Source organism: Salvelinus sp. IW2-2015, linkage group LG6.2, assembly GCF_002910315.2.
Source record: "Salvelinus sp. IW2-2015 linkage group LG6.2, ASM291031v2, whole genome shotgun sequence".
Taxonomy (NCBI): domain Eukaryota; kingdom Metazoa; phylum Chordata; class Actinopteri; order Salmoniformes; family Salmonidae; genus Salvelinus; species Salvelinus sp. IW2-2015.
The window spans coordinates 18,428,488-18,440,733 of record NC_036846.1 but is presented as its reverse complement, the minus strand read 5'-3'; the positions used below and the strand labels follow the sequence as shown (position 1 = coordinate 18,440,733).

Sequence of the window (12,246 nt, the reverse complement as noted above, 5' to 3'; positions counted from 1 at the left end):
TTATGTATCCGGCTCTATTTAGGCGGTACGGCGGCGAACGTATTACTGTATCGGCTCTATTTAATGCGGTACGGCGGCGAACGTGCATTACTGTATCCGGCTCTATTTAGGCGACGGCGGCGACACGTATTACTGTATCCGGCTCTATTTAGCGGTACGGCGGCGAACGTATTACGTATCCGGCTCTATTTAGCGTAGCGGCGGCGACGTATTACTGGTATCCGGCTCTATTTAGGCGGTACGGCGGCGACCGTATTACTGTATCCGGCTCTATTTAGCGTACGGCGGCGACCGATTACTGTATCCGGCTCTATTTAGCGGTACGGCGGCGACCGTATCACTGTATCGGCTCTATTACGGTACGGCGGCGACCGTATTACTGTATCCGGCTCTATTTAGCGGTACGGCGGCGACCGTATTACTGTATCCGGCTCTATTTTAGCGGTAGCGGCGGCGAAACGTATTACTGTACGGCGGCTCTATTTAGCGGTACGGCGGCGAACGTATTACTGTATCCGGCTCTATTTAGCGGTACGAGCGGCGAACGTATTACTGTATTTCCGGCCTCTATTTAGCGGTACGGCGCGCGAACGTATTACTGTATCCGGCTCCTATTTAGTCGGTAAACGGCGGCGAACGTATTACTGTATCCGGCTCTATTTAGCGGTACGGCGGCGAACGTATTACTGTATCCGGCTCTATTTAGCTCTAAACTTGAGACTGATTTTTCTATTGGGGCTGTTGATTATTCACTTCCCCTTCTGTCTCCACTCCTCTGATCCTGTTTGTGTGTGCATGTGTGTAGGAGTGTGTTGCAGTCGATAATACCAGATAGGCCTTTGTGTGTAACGGCTCAAGCTAATTGATGTGTTTCGATTAGCTAATTGATAGTGAGGAGCAGGGTCTCCTGGGGCGATGGGAACGGTGATGTTTGCGTGCTCTGGGGAGTGACCCTCAGTGATTTAAGACCCTAATGTGGTGGCTACAGGGCACCCTCCCTCTACTCTAACTCCCGCCTGGACACCACTTTGGATGAGGAGAGGATCTTAGATGATAACCAGACAACCTTTTCCGAACCCCCCTCTCCCCACCCGCATCTCTCCAAAATAAAGACTAATAATGATGACTGTGTTTTTTTAAACATCCCCTCTGACAGATGGGGAGACATTGCTGCCGCCGTGTTATTGTAAAGCACCCAGTCACAGCCCCGTGTGTAATGATGGCTGTCGACTGTCCAGYCTCGAACCCCTCCGCCCCACTCCTCCTCCGCCCCAGTGATGAATGGCCCACAGAGTGGTATCTACACAGGAAGCCTCTCTAATGTTACTCAACGGGGCCTTTAGGTCAGGGCTTAATACGCCTGTCTAGCGCAGGGATTCTCTTGTCTTCGCATTAGGGCGCATCTCTTAATGCCCGGGCCTAACGGCAGGCGCCTCCGTATTTAGGCTACATTTTGTATACTGTCGGTGAGTGTGTCTGTGTATACGTGTGTGTAAGTGCGTTTGTTATAGTGTGTGTCAGTGTGTATACTGTAATATGTATTTAAGAAGTGTATAGCCCTCTGTCAGGGTCCCCCCTTTGCCCGCTCAGTCAGTCTGCTCTTAATGGCCATATTGCTAAGAATCGCCCATGTGTGTTTTTTTGGCTCCTACAGTCCGCAAAGAAGAAAAACAAAATCCCACACAGATTGCCCTACCCGGAGCAATCAATTACCTAGCGAGACTTTATGAATCCCTGAACCCTCTCACGGACTCCGTTTCTTCAGAGGGCATGAAGAGAGAGTTAGTCTAGCTATCTTGTGGGAATTGCCCACACAGACATTTCTGTTTTGCTTTCTTTTTTCCCCCTCCCCTGCTCCGTCGTCTTTCGCTCTTTTGCCGAGGAGCCCCTCTAACACTTATGTATCATAGCTCTTTTTATTTTTACCAAGTGCCCGGCCGTCACCCAGTTATAATGAATAGAACAAAAAATATTCATCATTCTTGGGGGGAATGTTGAGATTTTGTTTTGTAAGTTCCCATGAAATCTAAATGAGTGAAGTAGCCACCAGCCCTCAGACCATGTCAACTGAAATAGAAGGACCTAACCAGGAGCTTATAAGAGCATGATTTGCACTATACAGATTTATGAGAGGGCATGTCCTCTGGGAGATGCCTTCTCTCTCTTAACCACTGACATGTTTTACTGTTGTTTCCCTTCATTCACTCTCACTTATCATATATGCAGTACTAGTGTGTTATCGACTTGCGTTTTGATGTCTACAGTATCGTGTACAAACAGTCAGTGAGGGTAAGGCTTCAAAGAGGACAGTCTGACCCCACCATTTATTCGTACCTGTGCAATGTTTTTGAGACAGACGCAAATAAGAACCCCCCCCCCCCCTCCCCCCCTTTATCTTTGCCAAACCTCAGTATACTTAGCGTAATTGGGCTTAAACGGATATCTTATTTGGGATGCTGTTGTTCCCTCCTCTCCTTACCCTGGCCTGCCTGACCGCCCTCCACTGCCATTTGGCTGGTGGGGAACAGCCTCCCCATTCTCTGTTTAACACGGCCGTGTAGGGTTAAGGTGCCGTGTTAAGCCGGCGTTGTGTACCTCCTTGCCCTCCACATGCTGTCCAGACCCTTGTGTTAAATAATGGCACCACTTGTAACAATTCAGGGAGGAAGCAAATTAAATGTTTTATTGAGGACACACGTGTATACAAACGCATGCACGCACGCACACAGAAACGCACGCACACAACTGCGCACACAGAAACACAAAAACTATGCACACACGGACGGACACACACACAGAGAAACATAGAGACGCTCAAACACTTGCAGAGGGTGGGTTTTTCTAGGCACACATGGGTAATGGAAGAATGCTCAGCTCTTGGTCTGTCTAAACATACTATAACTGTTTATTACAGCACAGCCCAGTGTAACACCGTATGGTACACAGTATCCTCTCAGGAAAATGTAGACTTCATATGCATGCAGTCTCCCTCACTTATTCAGATATTGTTTTCCTTTATTATTCAATGTATGTTTCAAAATATATATATTTTTTGTTTTACTGTCATACAACATCTGAATTACTGATTGATAGTCTTAAAGGTGGTATTTGGGCTAGTTTGAGACCTGTGGTTCGTGTAGGTAAAGGTGTCGCACTGCCCGCTGTGTGAATTCATGATGTATGATGTCTTCACTTATAGGTGAACAATGGCACCATTAATTGTTAGAAGAATTGGTCTTTCTATTGTAGCTGCAGCTTCCTAAAGGGCTTTGAACTTGCAGATTTATTCATCTGTTATTATGTTGGATATAGTGAATAAGGATGTATAGTGGGGTCTGAAATTGTATAGTGGGGTCTATAGTTGTATAGTGGGGTCTATATATTGTATAGTGGGGTCTGAAGACCCCCTTGATTAAAAATGTGCAATAATGACTGTATAAAATAAATAATACAAATACTGAGCTATATTGTATTCTCCCAAAAATTGGGAAATTATATAATTTTCTAATAATACATTTGCTTAGGGAAATATTTTGTTTCACAACTAATAGTTTTTTTTCTACTCAAAGGTAGATCCAAATTGACACCCCTAAAAATTATTATAAATAAAGTAGTCAAAAGTTTAGTATTTKGTCCCATATTCCTAGCACGTAATGATTACATCAAGCTTGTGATTTTACAAACTTGTTGGATGCATTTGCTGTTTGTTTTGGTTGTGTTTCAGATTATTTGGTGCCCAATAGAAATTGTTTACCATTAATGTATTGTGTCATTTTGGAGTCACTTTTATTGTAAATAAGAATAGAATATGTTTCTATGCACTTCTACATTAATGTCACGGATAATCCTGAATTAATTGTGAATAATGAGTGAGAAAGTTACAGAGCGTCAAAGACCCCCCCCCCCCCCCCCAAAGACATGCTAACCTCTCCTGTTATTGGTAATGGTGAGAGGTTAGCGTGTTCTGGGGGTATGAACTTTGACCCTCTGTAACGTTCTCACTCATTATTATTCCCGATTCATTCAGGATTATCTGTAATCATGGTAGCATCCACATTAATGTAGGACTGTTCAGAATCATATTATATTCTTATTTATAATAAAAGTGACTCCAAAATGACAGAATACGTAATTTACCATTTAATTTGTTTTGGTCACAACATAATCTGAAACGCAACCAAAACAAACAGCAAATACATCCAACAAGTTTGATGTAGTCATTGCGTGCTTTGGCATATGGGACCAAATGCTAAACTGTAGACTATTTTATTTATAAGAATCTTGGGATGTCAATAATTTTGACCCATAACTTCTGGATAATTTTTTTGTATTACTTGCTAAACAAAATATTTTTCTCTGAGCAATTGTATTAGTATAAAATAAGTTCCCTTTTTTTTGAGCATACAATATAGCTCAGTATTTGTATTTATTTTACACAGCCAATGTGTCAAATTTCATACCCTACTCTATAGTTTATCCATGCAATGAATGATGTGCTAAGTCAATGTATTGTAAATAGTTGATCAAGTACAACTTTTTTTTCATTTGATATTTTACGTGATGTTTCATGATCATCTTAAAGGGATAGTTCACTGATTTTATATATTTCTTTCCTTACAGTGCAGTCTATGAACAAGGAGTCACTACAATACACTCATTGGTTTCGTTAATTAAACTAGCTACTGCAAACAATTTGCATCATTAGCATTTTTTTTTTCAAAATCCATGTCCCCGTTTAGCATGTTTTAAAAGTAATGTCCAAAATAAATAATCTACAAATAATTTAAACCAATTAATTGAGTAACCGAATCCATTTAAGAGGTGATTATGGTATGACATTTGATACATGCTAAACGTGGCAGATTGATTTACATGAGGAATTGATCCCGACATGCTATTGTTGCTAATTGTTTGCATTGGCCAGTTGAACAAAACCAAGTGTGGATTGCGGTCACTCCTTGTCCAAAGACTGCTTTCAAGGTAAGGAAACAAATTATTTTAAAATGCTAAATCACTGAACTCTCCCTTTTTTATAACCTTGAAATACTGTGTTTTGGTCATTACCTGAATAATTTATTGAATGTATTTAACAAGTGGCATGTTTATGCTGACATTGGAACTGTGCACCCTCTTTTCATTCTGCAGTTTATCAAGCCAATTTGTTTTTATTAAGAGGGGACCACTGGACCCCTGCCCCTCCCCACCCACCCATTCCCCTTCCCTTTCGATATCACTATCCCTTAGGAGCTTTGGGGGCATCCATCATGGGCTCCCACAGCCCTTATTTGGGTGACTTAAATGGGTTCAGTTCTCTTAACCCCTCCTCATCACTCATGCCTTTTAGCACGGAGGTTCTGACACTTTTTTTTTGTTGCCTCATCCACGCTGGCTCGTCATGGGAAATGTTCCAGATCCACGATTTTTCGCCATGGGACATGTTCCAGATCCACGCTGGCTCTCCATGGGACATGATCCCTCTTCTGGCTGGGAGATAAGACTCCTGCACCGAGAGACTGTTCCTCTCTTTTTTCCCTCTCTTGCTCTCACACACGTTGCACTATCTTTCTTTCAGTCACACGCTCAGCCCTGTACTTACACACTATCTTTCGGGAAATTTGAACTAACATGTTCTCTTTCCCTGCCTTTTACAGTAATGTCTTCATTGGCTATGTGTGTCAAACAACATGCGTGTTTACCTTCTACATGGTACGGCAAACCTTTCCACATACCGTTACCCATCCCACTCTTCTTCACTGCCGCCTATTCGTCCATGTGAAAACTCAAATGCCTATTTCTCAAAACTCGGTTCTCGTACAGATGTAGGATCTTCATTTGATCACCCTGTTGCAGGATAACTTTCCTGCAATGCAAGAAATGTAAAACTTGTAGTGTATATGAGGTTAATAAAAGCTTCAGATGGTTGTAATTTCCACTTTGAGATTTTAGTTATATTCCCTTGCGAAAAATGTATAAAACCCTACAAAAAAATAAATCCACATAATGATTCACATTTCCTATTTCTGTAGGATTATTTTCCTGCTGTAGCAAACTGGCTCAAATTAAGATCCTACATCTGTATAACATCTCTAAACTCGGTTGTCGTTATAAAATGTCTCTCCTCCACCAACATTGTCCGGACGGAGTTGTTTGCCCTCTTGGCAAGGCCCAGGGTGRAGGCCTCCCCCTCCTCCTCTCCACTCCCCTCAACCCCCTGCCCCAGTAAAGCTGCCACAGTTCCTGTCTGTTCTGTGTAGGCCTGCACATTTCTTAATAGAGATGCTCAGAAGTCCAGGAGCCCGGAGGAGCTCAATGCGCTTCTGTTTTTGGTTTAGCTCAGAAATGTTTTTCCTGGCTTGGCCCGCTCGTACTTAGGTCCTCTTACAACAAACTAAAAGGCCCTAATTGCCCCCGAGGGGACGGTTTAGCCACAATAGACATGTGGTGGGACAAAAGCCCAGTCCTTCGCCCCCCCCCCTCCCCCAGATATAGGAGATGTACACGTCAGCAGTGTCTGTGTAGCGCTGCAGGGAGGGTGACCGCAGGTTCGACACTGTAAAACATTATATATACAGTCTATAGATCCCAGTAAGGGATGGTGCATGCTTGGGTAAAGATTAGGAATGTTTACAGTATACACCAAGTCCAGCGTTTCCTGTTTTTTTTCAATTTWATTTTTCTTCATTTTATTAAATGGAAACAGTGGCCAGATTCGATGTTGATTGTATCGAATCCGAAGTACAACCGCATTAGCTAAAGCAGCAGGCCCTCTTGGCTCAAAATAATKTTCTGTGATAATTAGAGATTCAGGTTACTATGACGCAGTGGGAGGCTGAGGATGAATGGGAAGGTTTAGCACTTTGTTGCAGATAAGCCAGCCAGGCACCCAATGGAAATATGGCGGCCATTTGAAAACATACCTGTACACGCATCTCTCCTACTCCGTCCCGAGCCTGAAGTAAAATGAAAAGTCCCCATTCATTTTAGCCATCCATAAAGCAAATATTGTTGCACGTGCAGTAGATGATCAGTCTTCGGATGCCTTCTTGTGTGGTAAGTCACGGGCCATTTAAGTTGCACAACGCAGCACAGCTTAGCCACCTGACCCGACGGCAGCCTGGAACCATCATCACGGTCAAACTGCGCTTTATTTCTTTGGTTTCTCCAGAACATTGATATGGAGGAATGCCTGGACTAAGCTTACACAGCATAGGATACTTGCCGATGCTGCTTTGGATTCGCTAGCATAACTTTAATAAAGCCCGTAGCTTAATATTATGCTTTTGACTGTTATTTGAGAGTGGGATGGGAAGCACCTCCTTCGTTCTTATTTTGCAGTGTTGCATTTCAATCTTTAAAGTGGAACTGAGCACTTTAGTAACATGAAATCTTATTAAAATCTGTTCATATACACCCCCAGGAAGAATATGATGCCTTTTTTTACATGAGCACTTAGTAGACATGGTCATTTTCATGTGTTCATACTTTCATGTTTCATAGAATGTTTGGGAATGATAACATGCTGTCCAAACCGGACGTGCGCGTTGATTTTGTTCACCCACACCAGAAGCGATCAGGACATGCAGGTTGCAATATCAAAACAAACTCTGAACCAACCATATTCATTTGGGGACAGGTCAAAAAGCATTAAACATTTATGGCAATTAAGCTAGCTAGCTTGCTGTTGCTAGCAAATTTGTCCTGGTGTATAAACATTGGGTTGTTATTTTGCCTGAAATGCACAAGGCCCACTACTCTGACAATTAATCTACAGATAAAACGGTCAACCGAATTCATTTCTCATCATCTCTCCTCCCTTCACACTTATTTTTCTTCTTTGGACTTTATATGGTGGTTGGCAACCAACTTTTCTGTGCATCACTACAACCGACTGGAGTGCGGACCTCAGTTAGTCTTTCAATCACCCACGTGGGTATATGCTCCTAAAAACCAATGAGGTGATGGCACGTGGGTATATGCTCCTAAAAAAACAATGAGGAGATGGGAGAGCCTGGACTTGCAGAGCGTTGAGCGTCACAAATATAAGCAATTTCTATTTTAGCGCCTGGCCACGAAGACGTTCGCGAGCAGTGTGGGTGCAAGGATTGAATAACATGTATGGGTACATTTTATTTTGCAACTCACGCACTTGATGCGATTGCTGTGGTCAGCATGTTATACTAAGGCAGTACTGAAAATTCTATTGCAATATAGAGTGGGAAAATGGCCATGCATTTGGACAATTAATAGACACTGCAGTAAATAAAACCTAATAAAAACATCTGTCTTGTCCAGGACCGGACTCTACACAGACCGGTGCGCCATAGCCAATCAGAGCTCTAGTAGGCCATTATGCAAATAATCAATTTGTCACAGGCGGCCTGCCATCATTCACTTTTTGAACTAGACTGTGTTTACAGGCAGTAAGTAGCAACAGAGCGACTTCAGATCATTAGAAAGCATTCGCCAAAAGCCACAAAATACACCTGCTCTGGCTTAACTTGGAGGTTATGACAGCTATAATGAATGATGCCTCATGGGTAAAACTATGATTATGACTTGGCTTATGGCAAGTTGAATCAGGTTTTTTTTGTCCGGAGCTACAACAAAAATGTCTGCTGTTGGGTGTACTGGGAAACACTGGCTTATGGGAATGGGTTGTGTGTTATTATGAAGGCTCCTAGTGGCCTGTATGATTATTATGGCTCATAGTGCGGAGTATTACAGCTCGCCCATAAAAGCACACTTAGTTTAACTGCGACAGGAGAGCTCCGAGGACCTGGCCAGTGAAACCCTGGGCAGCGTCTTGTGCGGTTGGCTCAGAACTGGGCCTTTTGTTCACTTTCACGAGTCCTCAGAGCCCGGTAACCCAGCCGGCGAGGCCCACCGCCCCCGTGTTTTACTGTGGCAGTGACAACCTCACACTCCCCAGTCTGCCCCCACCTCCACTGTCCTGGCTACTGCTGGCCACTTTACTGTTTTTACACCCACTCACAAGGGAGGAAGACCACGCTCAATGTTGTTTTACGGGTCACTGTAGAGAAGCTGATTATGTTTGAAAGTGTGAGACGGGTGTGTACAAGCGGGACGTGTGCGTGTGTGTCCGCACATGTGTTTTGGGAGGAATGGTCGGGTGACAAGATGAGCTGTGATCAATGAGCTGTCGACAGAACACTTCGGACCCGGAGGAAAGCTGGTCCCCTGACGGTCCTGGACCGTTTCAGGCCACCGGGGCAGGGGCGCCGGAGCACAAAGAGTGCTCTGTCTCTGTCAGGACCCCTCCTCCCTTCCCAAGGGTTCCACCAATGCCCCACTCCCCCTGACACTCACCATGACGACATCGGGCTGCAACGCCTCATTGGCCTGCACTCTCTCTTGATACCTCCATCATAATAATAGTAATAATAATTGTGCTGAGTCACTCACAAGTCTTACTGTACTTTGACACAAATTACTGTTCGCCATTTGAGGTTACTGACTTTTGATCTGAAACACTTATTTTACTTGACTCAGATTCAGTCCTTTGTCCCCTCAATGTATGTAATATTTTGATAACTATGAAATCACCATTGAAAATGAAACATAAGTGGAGGTAATACTGAATATCTGAGATTTTGTTCTCGCTTTTGATGAGCAAGCTAATCAAACACGTGGCTTCACAAAATGGCAATATAGTGCACTAAAATGTGTAGGCCTGTCGACATTACCTTAGATGTACTTCCTTAGTAAAAAAAATCATACTTTTCCATAAACAGTATTTCATTAACATACTAACGTTTTGTAACATCAATCTAGTATTTTTTCCTCATTCCTCCAGAAATAAACAGTTCTTGCTTTAAACAATACCCAGACTGTTTAGGCCCAATAAAAATGCACTAGAGTAGCATTTTGGACTCCCAAGCCCTGGTTACTGCATGGCTTCTGAATGAATGCATGGTGTTCCAGAGGCAAGACTGACTTAAAGCAAATGCCTAAACGGGCCTTAACACTTCACTCTGCTCAAAAGATGAAAATCGTAGAATGATTAGCAGGAGTTTGCTGACGATGGATAAAGCATAGCTGTTTGTTGGTGAAGCCAAACAGTGGCCGTGTTATCCTGTTTTGATTGGTGAATTATGGCATGACATTTATGGTATGTTCATGTTGTTCTTCGTGCAAATTTCAAAGCACCAAAGCTCTTTGCGTTTCCCAACTCTGCGCTTTTTATGAGCTGTGCTCATGTCACGTAAACCAGTAGGGTATTAATCGGTTAACTGTGCTGCATGAATTCGTGTTACAGTTTAATTTTACAGGCCACTTCATGCACAAAAAGCACAATCAATGGCGAAAGCCATTAAACATTACACTGAGAAGGCTTTCTGTAATACGTTTGTGAGATTGTAGAAGTTTTCGACGTCTAGTAACAGTAAGTTTAACCGTAAATAAAATGTCACTTGCTATTAACCTGGGTTCTATATCACATTTGGAGAGAAAATAAATCCCACGAAAAAGTGCAGCTGCAGCAGAATCCTTTCATGATGTCATGAGCCTGTCTCAGACACACTATTAGAGGATGGTGTTGGTGTCTACTCAGCTGAACACCTCTGACTCTTATTTTGGCATCAGTCCAGTACACATCCATAATCCATTGATTGTGTTCAGTAGGAAGGAAATGTTTTGAAACAGGGAGGCATTTGAACTTGTCCAATACGAACCGTGACAAAAAAAAAATGCTATGGTGTGCCCTACTGAACATGACCCAAGAGGTCAAAACCCAGCAGTTGGCCATGCTGTGGACTGTTGAGTTGAGCTGTTTTATTGAGCTGCACATCTGCCATAATGGGTGTGCCGGTGGTCCGTATTCCAGGATACCTCCTTCATTCCCTATGCCAACAAAAGGGAGGATGAATAAAGCTGCCTAGTGCTTTGATATCAGGCCTCTGTCACCCATCATAGTAATGGCACCTTAGACACCATAATAGAGCATAAGTCATTATAATAGTACAGGTGTGAGGGGAGGACAGTACAGATTTGGGAGAAGATAGATTGAAGATTCATCCTGTTCTTGTCTTCTTCCAGTGGATACAGAGTAGGCCTGAAGAGGAAAGTTTGGCTGAGACCACCAAGTACTGTGAGAGATTGTGGTCTGGGTGTGGCTATGGTTCGGTTTGATACACTCTCGGAGTAGAGACAACTAGAGGATCCAGCAGCAAGGGTAGTAGCTCAATGTCAATTTGTGGATGATATTGAAGGGAAAGGAAACCCCCTACTGATGGGTCTGCAAGGCACAGTGAGGTAATGTTGGAAGTGATAGGTATTCCCTCGGGTTTTATGAAACCCTGCAACTTTCACTAGGGGGGTATGACCCCCGGACCCCCCTCAAGTCATTTTCCCAACTCTCCCCAACAGTTGTTTGTTTTAAATGAGGCTGGCGGCGATTAACTGTGTTATGTCAAGTTTATTCGCTGGCAGTTACTCGCTCGATTAAATGTTCCACTTGGTCCCCAGCAGTCGACGCAGTGGAACAGTGCAACAAGTCCCTGTGCTATCACTGTGTGTTTTTAAAAAGCCATGATGCCGGGGACCACACAGCACTTCACTCACTGTCTCCTGTGAAGTGATACACCTTTGTTAGTGGGAATGTGTGAAATATATAGGACTATTACAAATCTGAATACTGTCTTAATTTCTTGACTGACCAAATTGTATTGTTTATCAGAGGAAAACAGTGTAATTATCATGGACACTCATTGTGTTTCCCCAAATCTACTAATGAGGAAGGCAGTTTACATTTCTCTAATGTTTAGCCTATAGGCTGCTAACTAATTTGACTTTCTAAAGTCCCTTCATTGTATTACTTAGACACAGCTGACTCCAGAGGTTAAAACCAGTCCGGGCATATATCTTTATCATTTATATTTCTCCCTTTGGCTCTGACCTAACATATGATCTCTTCCAATGTATTTGTCTCTCTAAATGTTTTGAGATTCACCACAATGATGACTGGCTTTTAAAGTAAACACTCATGGTGACTGGGGTGAGATGGAGTCATCGGTCTTGACGAGTGATGATCCATTCTGCTATCTCTATGTGCTAGGAGGCCTAAACAGTTGATTTCGTGTTTGCAGTCACTTCCTGGGGGTAGTTAACGTGACGTACAGTTTGTCAGGAAAGGAGAGAAACCAGATCAGCGGAGGAAGATCGGTTCAAACTGATAAGTGGAAATGGCTACATTAACACGGGTTATAAAAAGAAACTCCATAACTGTAG

The 12,246-nt window shown here is 43.1% G+C and overlaps 1 protein-coding gene across 3 annotated transcripts in view; it reads left to right on the top strand.

Annotated features, from left to right (window-relative positions):
- LOC111965912 (ras-related protein Rab-28) overlaps positions 1–12,246 on the top strand; it is a 55,047-nt gene that overhangs the window by 23,756 nt on the left and 19,045 nt on the right. The window contains exon 5 of one of the 3 annotated variants that reach the window (XM_070444264.1): positions 5,412–7,276. The exons of the other annotated variants lie outside the window; for them this stretch is intronic. Within the exon in view, the coding sequence (XP_070300365.1) occupies positions 5,412–5,776 (365 nt within the window). The 3' untranslated portion in view covers positions 5,777–7,276. Of the gene's footprint in view, positions 1–5,411; positions 7,277–12,246 lie in introns of those variants that run through there. 3 annotated transcript variants of the gene reach the window in all.